The sequence below is a fragment of the Haemaphysalis longicornis genome, unplaced genomic scaffold (genome assembly GCF_048455015.1).
Source record: "Haemaphysalis longicornis isolate Haplotype H1 unplaced genomic scaffold, Haemaphysalis longicornis Haplotype H1 scaffold_5, whole genome shotgun sequence".
Classification (NCBI taxonomy): domain Eukaryota; kingdom Metazoa; phylum Arthropoda; class Arachnida; order Ixodida; family Ixodidae; genus Haemaphysalis; species Haemaphysalis longicornis.
The window spans coordinates 20,284,908-20,299,156 of record NW_027526385.1 but is presented as its reverse complement, the minus strand read 5'-3'; the positions used below and the strand labels follow the sequence as shown (position 1 = coordinate 20,299,156).

Genomic DNA, 14,249 nt, shown 5'->3' with positions numbered 1-14,249 from the left:
CAATAGTAACGGATAATGTGCAACCGAAAGCGTTTGTCTCATGCACTTACTGTTTCTCTGGCCAAGGCTAGGACAGATGTCTGTGGTCAAGACGTCACCATAAAAAAGCATTTCTCTGACAACTCATTTGTTTATTTGCTATTCAGCTTACGAATACTATTGGAGGCAGATGCCTTCAAGGCTCAATGCTTGAGCATAATATGCATGTCCTTTGCATTTACGTTAGCTTGAAAGCTTTATTGAAAGTGCACGTGCTTTCAAGAGTTCCACTCAATGCACCATTGAAGACACAACAGTCATTGTATACTTACCATTTAGCTTATCAAGTCACAGCAAAAATGTGCTTGGGAGAGCTGAACATAAGCGCGCATACGAACACGTACACGTCTTTGAGGCCTTCGGGCGTTCCTTTGTGGCATCGGCTGGCCATTGTGCTCCAGGGCTGGCGCTCACCTCGACCATCATCCTCTTCCGTGGTGGCAAGAACTTCACTGCATATTCTCATACCGTCCTTCATTTTCACCACAATCTTCTACGGATTGCGGCCTTGACCGGGACGGTCACCTTTAACCAGGGAGTCATTTAGTTAAGTGCTTGCAATTAAGTGCTTGCAATGACAGAAACAACAAAGATTGTGCGCCTGCTTTGCAACAAGGTATTGCTTGTATTCACTGGCGAGGTGCGCATGCAGGCAACCGCGTGAGTGCGCCGTCTCTGGTTACGTCGGGCTCCGTGGGATGGCGGTACTTGTCCGTGCTAAGCACATGACTGTGTTGCACGATGACAATCTCTACCTCAACGAACGCAAAGTATTGCCTCGAGTCCAATGTGAGTGCGACTAATAAGAACTCTTTTGACACGAACGCGTTTAGAATCTGGTTGAAACGGAGCAGATGACGCACGCCGGCGTTTTTTTGCTTCAGCGTGCGGGCGCAGTGGCCCAAGCCGCGCCATGTTCGTGGCGTATCGGCCATGTCTCTGGCTGTTTCCACTGTTTCCAAGCGAAGAAATTGACAGCTAAACTTTTCAACGAATACCTCCTATAATGTGGTAGCGACCAAAAATTGATGCGATGCATTCGGCAGCTCGAGAACACTTTTCTGGGACCAGTTGCAAACGCGAAACAGGCGAGCATCACGCAGTTCGCCTTTCCGCAATAATAAAAATTTGTTCGTTTTTCCTGCGAATTTTTGAGCCTGTATTACTAAAGCTCCCCTGTACAGTGAAGCTTTTGTTACCGGCATTATCTCTTGTTTCAATTAGCTGGGGGCAAATTTCATGCATTTTGCTGAATTTGAAACTCCACTTATCTCGAAATTTTCAGCCGGTTGTACGACTTCGAGTTGAGGGTTTACTGTATATCGATCGCATCTCTCTATAACAGATCTCATCACCATCTCTCCTGCTGCCACACTAGCAACACGAAGGCTATGTAGTGTCTCGCTTCAGTGAGCATAACTTTTCAATTAAAGTTTTGAACCCTTTCATTCACACGCAGAGTAACGAAATAGCATTGCCTAACTCACCGCAACCGTGAAACAACAATGTATCTGATCGCATCTACAACCTGATACCAACACTCCGTAAACAACACATTGAAGGGGACAAAACCCAGTCAAACTATCATAATGATGCGGAATATCTTTGTCGGCTTATTTTTAAAGCATCAGCTCTCAGCATTGGGATTAAGTGATGTGTGGCGGGGTTTGCGTGTGCTGAAAAGCCGATTCATGTCCAATTGACGATGGCAGAAATAAGCATAGTAATACATATGTAATACACACTGTTACACAGCGGAAAGACGGGAACTAAGAAAAATGTGAACGATGCATTTACAAATATTTACAATTCGGCCGGGAAATTAAGCTAGTATGTCTACGTGCCAGCCACAGCATTGTCGTCATCTGTGGTAAATTCCTCTGCACTACCCGCCACTGCCTACTTCTTTGCTTCCCGTAATATTACTACTGTGTTTACCGTTCTATCAATATCTGTCTACAGTACATATGGATAGATACATAGATCATGTATTGCGTAGTATCCATATTACTATTACAAATAATACGTAACAGAACAAAGTTCTTTATGCCCATGCATGGGATCCCCCAAAATTTGTTGTAACAGCTGAGCAAGTGAGCAACTTCAATCAATTGTGAAGTTAACAACTTCATTCTTATTTGTCAGCCAATCACTTCGATAACAGTAGTCCCATGATTGTGTGGATAGCTCTCGTCTTTCTCATTCTCTCCCGCGTGACTGCCAATCCCAGTGTCCCAGAAGCGGCAGCTGTCCACCATCCTGGTGCCCATCCTGTGCTCCCTGTTTGCCCTGGTCATCGTCGCCTCGGGCATTGCCTACCACATGCACACCAGGGCTCAGCTGCGCATCGAGGTGGGTGCGAGCCGCTGCTATGCCTACCGAGTTTCACGCATGCGGGGGCTTCATGTACGAACCTGTGCCTCATGCAGACTTGGCAGTAATGACATTACAGTAATTAAATTACTTTTTGCTGTAATGAGTAATGTGACGAATTACTTTTGAGTGTTGGTATAATTTAGTAATGTAATTAATTACTTCAGGCCAGTAATTTCATGAGAATTACTCAATACTTTCCCAATTACTTTTGACTACGATATAGCCTGTCCGCTTCTCTTGCGGCACAAAAAGCTTGCCAAGAAAAGTTGACCAAGTAGGGTTCCAATGCCCAGAAAGTATCTGGGTATTGAAACTCTACGAACGCAAAGGAAACAACGCTTCGATGAGAGCTCTGCCTGCTTTCTCGTGCCTCTTCATTCCCTTTTCATGCGTTCCGGGAGTGTCGTGGCGACAGTCAGTCGGGTTAAACAAACACATACAGATTGTGTTCAAGGCTTCGTTACACTTGCCACTGGTGTAAGCTCGCTGCTAGGAACGCGCATTTTTTCATGAGTGTAAATAAAGTGTATATATGAGTATATGAGTGTAAAGAAAGTGTATATGAGTTGGTAGTGTGAGGAATGAATTTGTTAATTTCAAAGTAATTTCATTACTTTTGAAAAGGAATAGTTATGTCATTACTTTCAGCCACCTGTAATTTATAATGTAATTTAATTACATTTTAGAACATTCTGTGAAAGTAAATGAGTAATGTAATTTAATTACTTTTCAGAAGTAATTTTGCCATCTCTGGCCTCATGTGTCTGTACAGCTGTCAACTTACATTGGTAGTTAAATATCCTTGGGTGTGTCATATCATGCACCTGTCTTTTTTTGTGTTTGCAACATCAGGAAATGTATGTAACAGCAACCTGGGTGGGACAAAGAAAAACTTCTTATTGCTTTAATGCTTTAATTTTTAATTTAATAATACTTCTCTTTAGTGATATGCATCCTATAGTGGGCATGAATAGACTGATTATTTATTATTATTACTATTATTCAGTGTGAAATGCTGACAAAGCGATCATTTCTATGTTTTTGCAGTTCACTTTATTCAATGTCTTATCTTCTCTACATGTGTATTCATTATATACTTCATTTTCACACAGTTTTGCATTGTTATTTATATATATTTTTGTAACGTATCTGTGTACGGCAATCACTGGTGTGGTGTCACATGCCCTACTTCTAGGCACTGTACTGTTTTATGTGTGTGTATGTGTGTTTGTGTATGGGTGCACGTACATTTGGGTGTACAAAAGTGTGTACTGTACTTTTCTTCTGTGTTAGCAGCGCTATCTCATGATTTCATTACTTGTGAGTTATGTGCATCGTACCTTGCTTGTTCTTTTTTCATGTGCAGCACATAGGCCCTCAGGCTGTTCCTGTGCTCATTAATAAATGATTTATTGATTGATCAATATTATCATCTACTGTGACATGAGGAAGGCCTTTGATATAGTCAACCACTTATTGCTTGCCAAGGTCGTCGTGCCAGATATGTCAACACTTCTATTTTTGGTTCTTGTACGTTGCTACCTTGAAGAATGATATTACTATAGAAGTGTTAACAGACAGACATCACTTTAGCAACCAGTGGTGTGCCCCAGGGTTCTGTTCTGGGCCTCCTTCTTTTGCAAGGTGCTTGCACTCTTATGGTTGCCGTATTAAAATTAAAATTTGGCGAATAACTGCTTCATTTGATCACAACATCTATTCTGGTTTATACGATACGTACGTATTGTACACTCGATATGTATAAATTGCCTTTACAATGTGTACGCATCGTACATACATGTTTGGATCACAACCTCTTTTGTTTTTCCGCTCATGCAGGTTGCCGACTTTGACTTCAACGCACCACCTTCGGACGAACTGGTCGAGATGACCTTCGCCGACCGCATCCGCCGCGCCCTTGTGCAGGCCCTGTTGGGCATCAGCAGCAGGGACACGCACAGCGAGGGGGACTTTGGAGACCTTCCCTCCGGCACCCGGCATCCCGTGTCAGGGAGCCGGGAGGATCTACACCTGGTCAGGAGGTCTTACGGGACCATCGTCTGACTCACGTGCGTAGTGACATGGGCAGGCAGGCCACCAGAGAGATCCATGTACCCTTGGCATCATGCAGGAAGTTCAGGGAGTTGAGTTCAGTTGCGCTTTGCTACCTAACTTACTGTTTATACAGGGCTCAAAGTTTCATAGAGTAATACCTAGAGAGGAATCTGGCACTGTGGTTGTCCACCATGATGGATGATATGGGTAGAAGTGGATACAGCTTTACGTTTGGTGGCTTGTGGAAAGCTCTGCGAATTCAATCGTGCACGCAATTTATTTTTTGTCGTGGTAATGATTTGCACGCCTTTACTAGTATAGGCTTTATGCAGAATGTTGAGAAAAAGGACTCGGAAATACATTTTCCTTTGAACTCAATGTCGCACTGCGGTGGTGCCATGCTGAGCAGAAATATTCTAGTATAAACAAAATTGTAAGTCCCACGGTTTGTTGATGATTCGTTGCCGGTGTTTGAGCATGAAAGCACAAAGACAGCGGTAGATGTGGCAAACTTACGTGCGAATGTACTCCATACGTCTGCTTGTTTATTAGAACCGCTCTTTTATGTCATTCAGCACCTGTATATGTTGACTTAACTTTAGTGTGCACAGTATAATTTGTAACCAGCAAATTGCTCGATGAACAGTTCACTGTTACGAGGCATAATTTGTGCAGTCATATGCACGTTTTGAGCCCAAGCTATCCATTTCCACTTCTGCCCATCAGTCCTGTGAAAGTGTAAATGCCCTCTCACCGTTCGTGTTGACACCAGTGCCAGATTCCTCTCTAGGTATTATTGTATGAAAGTGTATGATACAGGATACATTTTTTTTTTCTGAATCAAATTTTGGGCACTTTATGTGCCGAAGCTACACAATGGCAATGTGTGTGGCACACCATAATGGAGGACTGCAGATTAATTTAGACCAAGCGAAGAGCATGTGTCGTAATCCCTCTACCCAAGAGTTTTCATTTTTCACCTTCATCAGAAAAACGGTCGTGAAGACCAGGATCGAATCGTTTTGTCATGCAAAGCATTCATCTGCTCATATGTCACGGCATCTCCATCGACATTGTCATGATGGTTGAAAGATCTGGTAGAATTGTCGTCCAGGGTGAACTTTTTGAGGGGTTGCTTCTCTTGGGGCTGTCGTCCACACTTCAGTTCCACTTTGTTATTGGGAGATTCAATCTTATCAGCGTGGGACCCGCCGCGGTGGCTCAGTGGCTAAGGCGTTGCACTGCCGAGCATGAGGTCGCGGGTTCGATTCCCGGCTGTGGTGGCCGCTTTTCTGATGGAGGCGAAAGGCAAAAGCGCGTGTGTGTACGAGATTTCAGCGCACGTTAAAGATCCCCAGGTGGTCAAAATTAATCCGGAGCCCTCCACTACGGCACACTGCATCGCCTGCGTTGCGTCGGCGCGTTAAACCCTACGATCACTGTTATCAGCATGGTTACAGGTTCATGTAGAGGACAAATGAACACTTCTTAGTGATACAGGAGGAGTTCGAGTGATGTGTGAGGACAAGACTGAAGTCAGAAGGAGGCCTGCTGCTAGCCTAAATGTGCAGAAAAGACATACATTATGTATGTGCAGAATTTTTAGGAATAGATGTGTACACAGGTGTGTTTTAAGGCTGGAAGCATTTCTGGGCTAATTGCTGAAGAGCTAACGTCTGGGATTGCTTTTTTTTAGGTCATTTTTACATTTTTTTATTTATTCCTTGTTGGTCTTTTGACACATATTGGCACCCTGAAATTTAGGACCTCTGCTGAACTAAAATCGTTCAAGCCACAAAATTGCTGGTCCTATTCTTAACTCCTCCAACTGAAAGCCTCCATGAGGCTTTTCATCCTGTTGTGTTGCCATGTTGGCACATCTTCAAAGGTACTTGACCAGGGTTGTGTGTGTCAGTGGAAAAACGATGAACCTGGGTGAATCCCGGGGCTTCACCAATTTACTGAGTGATTCGTGATTGGTCGAGCATTTGCAACATAACATCTATGTATACACCTGTGAAAGGAACAAGAGTGCGTACGTTGTGTTTGACAGTTGTCGTTAAGGTTATTAAGGTTAAGTTGTCAGAATCATTGCATGTGTTCTTAGTCTTCTTTAGAGAGTTGAATTATGGTGGAAAAGAAGTTTTTTCGCAGTTTGTGCCAGCAGTATGTTTCAAGGCATCTTCATAGTCGTTTCAGCTGGGGTTATTTAGTCCTTTTGCAATGTTGGTGTGGCTGCAAAAGCACATCACAGTTCTCGTAACAGGTGCTGTTTATGGAAGAAGAGGATCAATCACAGTCAAAGCATTGATCAGTTCGTCAAAAAAAGTTGAACGATCGATTACCTAGTTTTTCCAATAACAAACTGGGAATGATATTTTTTTTAGCAATTTTCGTACAAAATTTTAATGAAATTTTTCTAGCTCTTTATTTGCTTTGTTGGAGGCCAGCCCATCATGAGTAGAGTGAGCCCTTAGCAAGGGAAGGTTGTAATGTTCGGGTGATTGGCTGCAGCACTGTTTCGTTACCTGAGCAGTTTAGGGGAAGCCTTCAAGGTGGAGTAAAGCGTGGATGTTGGAGTAAAGAATGGATAAAGCATGGGGGAGTGAAGCGCGGACACGGACGTTTATTGCTTCAGTACCTGAAACTTAAGAATTTCTTTCAGGGCCAAGTAAACAGCTACCATAATTGTGGGAATGCCCGTACAGTGTCCAAAACTACCATTCTCATTCAATGCAGTGGGATGTACTTAGTGTGGCAGCGAAAGGTAATGCAGCTGAACGCATGCTGGGATTTCACATTTCAAGCCAAGGGGGCATTGATTTCTTTTGTGGCAGATAACATGTGCAATTAAGATGCTTAGGGATTTTTACCATAGATTGCAGCGCATTGATATTTGACCAGTGCATGGATTTTGTTCGCTGCCAAAACTTCCTAACTTTGTAGCCACCTTAAAAACTAATGTTTCGCTCCAGTAGTCAAAATCCAAAAATTCTAACATGCTAGAGATTTCACTGACCTCAGCTTTGAATGATGACCTTTCCTCTATGTAAGTCACCATCATTTGTGATCAGATTGAGGTTTAATTGACCAAATAATTGTTTGTGTTTTCGTTTATCCAGAATATTGCGCATCCAAGTCATGAATTTCTGTTAGAAGTTTAGTGCAAGAATGAAAATAAAATCATTTTCTAAGCAAGATTTTCGAAGGAATATTGAGCAGTGCTTATATGTTGGTAAATAATGCTTCTTAGCCGTGGATGCATTTAGACCTCTTTGGATTGCAAAATTGATCTGGGTTCAGATATTGATGCGTGAAAAAAATTTGCTATCGTACTAAACTGTTTATCGCAAACTTGTTTGGGGATGGGCGCTGTATGTGTTACATCTACTTTCTCCTCTTTTCAGTTTCTTTGTTGGGTTGCAAAAGCTAAAATTTTACATTGTACAGGGAAGACAAAATTTCAGAGTGAGCAGAGCACAGCTTCTAGATTGAACTGCACTGTCATGTGCCTACTCAGCAGCCATCATGTCTGTGAATATTGTTGCACACGTATTAAGAAAAATTTACCCCACGGACTCCACACCAGCTGCCTGTGTTATGCGGCACTACCAAGATAGTCCGTTTCAAGCTCTGTTTACTTTTGTTCATTCACGTAGGTAACTTTCGTCGAAGAACATGTAGTATTGCTGCAATGCTGGAAATTTAATTTCAGCACGCAGTGTTATGTGGGCGGTCTGTCTAAGCTCTGCAGGTGGTCAACGTAGGAACCAATGAATTTTATTAGTTATTCAAGAAGCGTGACTAGCAAGATTCAAGGAATTGGCATTTTCCTGAAACAGTCATCTGTGGTGCAAGCCAAAACGAGTGCTGTTTCCTCGTGGGTTTTACTTGGAGATGCTGTGCGCTTGGTGCGACACTACTCTACATTCGTGCAGTTTTTAGAGAAATCTTATGATCCAACGCTAAAAAATTTGAGAGCCACTTATAGTATAAAATGAACCTGTTCGAAATATTTGCTGCGTAAAAAAGTGTGCTTGAAATGTTTTGGAGTAAGTAAAGCCTACGTACAAAGTCTCAATCACCTGACAATACGGTTGACTGTGCTACACCTTCAAAATGCGCTCACTTGTTTAAGCCTAGTACTTAACAGTTTGCTTGTCATGAAGCATCCCTTATGGCTGCACATTGCGTGAACCATAATTTATGGCTTCTTTTCATCTTCCCCCTTGAGGCAGTATAGGTGGCTAGGCTCTGATCAGGTTCATTGTAGAACATGGGTGGCTAAGCTCTGATCTGGTTCATTGTAGAACATGGGTGGCTAGACTGATCAGGTTCATTGTAAGACATGGATGGCTAGGCTCTGATCAGGTTCATTGTAGAACACAGCTCAGAAACACACGCATAACAGAAGAAGAAACGTATTACACAGGCACAGACTATCAACTACGTTTTATTGAAATTGAACAGAATTTATGTATGTATACAGAGCGTGGGAAACAGCAAAAACAGATTAACAGATTAACGCTGTGATGATCGTGGAAAAAGTGTTGAATGTTCATGTTTGTGGTTTCTTCGCGTGTGAGTTACTGGTTAATCTTTTTTTGCTGGTTTCTACGCTCGAAATATAAATTCTGTTTGATTTCAATGAAACGTAGTTGATAGTATGCGCCTGTGTCGTACGTTTATTCTTCTGTTATGCGTGTGTTTCTGAGCAGTGTTTTACAATGAACCAGTCCCAACTCGCTCAGTTTGTCATTCTTCTGATCAGGTAGCATTGTCAAAGACTATGCCATAGCTTTTGTGGAGCAAATTTTTTGTTCATCAGTGTGTGTTTTTTTATAGTTCATTTTGATGCTTGCTTCTTACTAGAAACTGTTTGTCAGCTCACTTATAACTGATTCTAGTATATATTTATCATGCATTCATACAGGTGCCTGTGATCAAGCGGTGGCGGCATCTGACAGCATCCACACCCAAGGCGATGCACCAAGTGGTAGAGTGGAAGATTGGGCGAACCAGTGATTCATTGCCGACATGATTGCACAGTGCAAAAATTTGAGTGCCGAAAGAAATACACAAGACACTCATTGACTTCAGCTTGTCTTGTGGTTTTTCCTTCTGTCCTCATCTTTTGCGCTGTGCATTCACCTTGGCAATGTTCACTAAGCTTGCACAATTGGGCTTGCAGCATCACTAGTTTTGTCGGTTGTATTAGTACTTTATTGTGCTAAGTTTTACAGTGAACCAGTGAAAGTTACGCAGTTTTTGATGTTCTATGTTTTGTGCATAATGCTACGTTTTGTGCATAATTTGGTAGCATAATGCTCGCTCTCTGGTTGTGTGCTCTACTGCTGACCAACAATGAACTTGTGTTATGTTTGTAGTCTAATATGTTTTAAGCCTTTAGCAGTGCTTGCTGACAAAACACCGTTGGAATTTTAAGAACGCTTGTTCCTCCGGTTTTAGAGTCAAGTTTTCAAAAGGTTCATTTTTTTATTTGCAAGCCTGCATCCTGTGTTTAGATCGAAAATTTCGCCGACAGGTGGATTCAGAGATGTATGCTTGATGCCTTTGAGCTCTGCCAAATGTGTGCATTGAGAAACTACTCTGGTCAGTTTTCTTTTGTGGCTGCCAAATAACTCTCGTTTTGTAGCAGCAGTTTAGCTAGTCAAAAACCTCGCTGTTGACCTGCGATGTTGACATATGCAAGTTTGGCAACTTTGTCACGCCCCCATTGCACCGTGGGCACATAGAGTTGTATAGAATATGCATTCTTGTTTTTCAAGAAGCAGTCGTTAGGGACAGTATGTTCTTGAAGATAAGCAACATACTTTGGTTAACAATTTAAGGAGTTGGGTTCAAAATTAGTGCTGAGGGCAAAGTTAAGGTATGTCAGCAAAACAGGTCACTTAGAATGGCCACCTGAATTGTATACAGTTGTGCTATCAAGGTGTCATGCTTGTGGGTTTTGTATGCTTAAGTAACGGGCATAGGTACAGATAAGTGATAAGTGCCTTCTATGTGCCTGTTTATTACCAAACGATTGGCAATTGACCCAGAGTGCATGAAGTCACATTAGAAACAGTTTTTCTTTCAATGATGTCATGTAGTACTAAATGAGCGAAAAGAAGTGCAGGGCTTCGTTTTCAGTGCAACCTTAGATCACATCACTGTGAAGACAATCAGGCCCAGGTTCCATGCGCTGATGTCACCAGCGATACGATTGAACCTTTGTGCAGAATTGCGCAACACAAGTTATTGATAGTACTCTTCTTTTTTGGCCTTTTGTTGTCTTTTTTATTTCAAATATCCAAGAAGGCACATCTTTTTATTGGGAAATACTCATTGTACTACACTGACTCCGTCCACACAGTAGGGTGAAATTCCTAGCCCTCGCTTTGTTAAGAGCTTAGGGGTAGGGGCGATTGCCTAGTGCCTTATACAGCACGCAAATGCATTTTTTAACATGTTTAACCGCGTAGGGGAGAATGTCTTTATGGGTAACAATATTGCAGATTTGTTATAGTGTGGTTTTATTTTTTAAGCTCGAAGTTATTGCCTCGCAGGTCATCAAAATGCAATTCTCACGGTGCTAATAGCACTGAGTACTGGGCATGTTTTGCCTACAGTTGGGAGAAAGTCTCAGATAAAAATTTTCGAGTTTGGCAGTTACTGGGAACTTATTTCTTCAGGGGAAATTTGATACAACGAAAAACTTCTTTGATACAATGAAAAACTTCCACACTTGATTTTCTTATCGAGGTTATTATTGCAAGTTTTTGTTTAGCACTTGCACAAGGTATACATAGCCATTGGGAATCGCAATTGTTTTAAAAAAACGCTAAGTATTTTTAGCATTGATAGGGTAGCATTTAACAGGTATGAAAATACGGTTGTTGTTTTTTTCATCACAAATTTTTCATGATTGCAGCTTGGTGTAAAACGTGAATGGAACCAGTTTAAGAATGCTAAAACCTTTTGCATTCGGCTAAAACTGATGATAGTACAAGTTTTATCTCTTTGGCATGTTCCGTGCTCAATTGTGTCTAAGAAATAATCGAGAGTGTTCCTAGTTACCCTTTTAAATGCTGATAGTATTTTCATACTAGTACATCATTATAACAACCTGTCTAATATTTAGGCAGTTTATGTTGTTTAAACACTTGATATTGCGCGATATAAGTGATTTAGGGCTATACGTAAGCTTCTACTTTTTGTCAACTCTTCCGAAGTGGAGAGCTGTGATTATGTATATAGCAGTTTCTTTTATTCTTGTTTTTTGTACCCAAGCACAGCATTTAGCACAGCACTTTAAAGCCTGCAAGAAAGGTAATAAGATGTCCTATTATGCAGCTATGATTCAATGGTGTAGATTTTGTAGATTGCTGTCAGAACTCTTTTGAGACTCGGTTTTTAGATTTTATGCTCTAAAGCAGCTTGTCTTTGTACTTACCTAGTAAAATGTGTGCAAACACAAATCGTTCCTGCTCTTACGATTTTGTTAAATAGAGCACTGCACACTATAAGGACATGATTATCTGCACTACAGCACTATGACGGTTGTTATTAGCTCTCACCTTGCTGCATCTAATTAGCACAACACCTTCCAGGCTTTAAAAAAGTTTCCTGTTTTCTATGTTAGTTAATAAGCTGTGAAATGCCTGTTACTTGTGTTTGCATTTCTGTGTTTTATTGTGAAGGGCATTTATTGATTGTGCTGGTTACCTCATGCCAAAGCTTATTTCAGGGCTTTCGTTGATGTACTATCGTGTCCTGCTCCTTGAACAGACGTGTGGTATTACCTTTGTTACTCACACGCACATTGTTATAATTTTTTAGAATTTACATGTTGGTTGTGACATTGCCTGTTTGTGTTAAGAGTTGCAATATTGTTCCCTATATTTACTTTTTAAAGATGTATATTTTGCACTTATTGTGTTATTTAAGAGTGTCGGTCACGTTTAAATATCCTTCACATGGTTTTAGCAGTTACTCTCTGGATTGTTCTTTGAGAATGGTTGGAATAAATTATCTCACTCAAATACTTATTCCTGCAGGTTATGGATGCTACAAAATGTATTTCTGGCACTGTGTGTGAGATCTTTTTCTCTCAATTTAGCTCAAAATCTTTGATGAGCTCAATCTGGAGCTTTAACCAGATGTCCTGGGAACATTCAAAATACGATTTGTTATCTGCCGGACATCCTCGTACATTTCTGCTTGAAAATTTCCTATTTGAAACATCCTCAGAATATCTGAAAATGCAGCTCGGACATCTGTCGGATGTTCCTAAGATGGGCAGTGTTTGCTTTGAACCATCCCAAGGACATCCGTAATATATCCCTTGGGTGCGAGTGCCGAACGGATGGTTGGATGTCCATTACCAGATGTCCAAGAAATGGGTGATGGACATGTATGATCCAATTGGGTTATCATTATCAAATAGTTGTGGTTCTAGCTCTTTACGATTTACAATAGTCGCAGCTTTTATGTCTAAACATGTTTTCTTTATGGGCATTGTAATTTTCGGAGATGTGTGCTGGACCAACAATCAATGAACAGTTGCAGCATCTAGGACACGGTAATTGTCTCCATTCTTTGAATGCACAAATTTATGTGGAGGGAGATAATGATGGTGCTATTTGAGCATAGCTGAGATAATTCACCTGTTTAATAAAGCAAGGTAGCTGTCATCAAACCAATCAACCGTTGACTGCCGAACGTGTGTACTTCACACAGTTTAGTTGCTCAAGCAAGGTGTATAAATAAAAAGCGGGGAGCATCATTTAAGAAAATACAAATGGCAAGCTGGTGCAGTGTGCAGTTGGCCTCAGCCGTGTGGTGGCGCCACCTGCATAAGAGTTGCTCAGGAATCTGGCAACATATAAGAGGAAGAAAATAGGCAGCCGCAAAATATGCATAGCATGCAGCTGGCCTGTGGCGTGAATCATGATGCAATCGCATCATGCCTCAGCGCGCGCGCGAGTGCTTGATCCGTGGCATCTCTGCTGCTTGCGCGTTAATTTCAAAAAGGAACTGCGAACTTTAACATCTTTACACTCATCTGGTCTCGATAACAATGGAAGCTTAAACAGGTAACCAAGATTGCGTGAAAGGCGCAACTCGTGCATTCAGCTTCACACACTGTGTGTGGGAAAACGTGAATTTCTGAAATTATGTTTTATTGTGCTTGTTTACAAGGTTCCAGTTGTTGTGAAATGTGAAGGTGTAAAGAATTACAGGCAATTCTGCATTTTGACTTCATTTTACGCACCAGGTACTAGGTAGTACTTAGACCCCTGAGGGACTAAGGGCCGGAAGCACATGCGCTGGTCCGGTGTGCAGCCAAGTCTGGCAGAAAACACCCCCACTCTCAGATGGCAGTGAATCTTTGTCTAGGCAAGCTGCCGTAGATTTAGCAGTACTCAACACTAAAACTCTGTCGATCAAGGTTAGCTTGGAAGGAAAAGGCTTTGGGTGGAGCTCATGATTTACAAAGACAGTAGGGAGTGCGGAGGAATTCTAAAGCAGTAGTGGGGAGGTCATGGCTGTTATGACCAAGCTACCAAGTTAAATAAGAGACGCAAATTAAATTAGTACCAGCTGGTGCACCAACCTCTAGTTAAGGGGATGCCGTGGCCACAACGAAGTTAACTTTGCTCGGTAAACAATAGCAATGGGAGGCTTGGATGCACAAATTACACCATCTTCCCGTAGGGGAACCCTGAGTAGTACGAGAAGCAGCCATGACATCGACTGAAGTTCCCATTAGTTTT

General features: G+C 41.7%; 1 protein-coding gene across 2 annotated transcripts in view; it reads left to right on the top strand.

Moving 5' to 3' along the window:
- LOC144137951 (transmembrane protein 130) overlaps positions 1 to 12,517 on the top strand; it is a 48,658-nt gene extending 36,141 nt beyond the window's left edge. The window contains exons 7-9 of one of the 2 annotated variants that reach the window (XM_077669989.1): positions 2,270 to 2,391; positions 4,255 to 4,449; positions 9,404 to 12,517. In XM_077669989.1, coding sequence (XP_077526115.1) covers positions 2,270 to 2,391; positions 4,255 to 4,449; positions 9,404 to 9,511 — 425 coding nt within the window. In that variant the 3' untranslated portion in view covers positions 9,512 to 12,517. Of the gene's footprint in view, positions 1 to 2,269; positions 2,392 to 4,254; positions 4,485 to 9,403 lie in introns of both variants that reach the window. The other variant, XM_077669990.1, reaches the window with a different exon arrangement.
- The last annotated feature ends 1,732 nt before the right edge of the window (positions 12,518 to 14,249 follow it).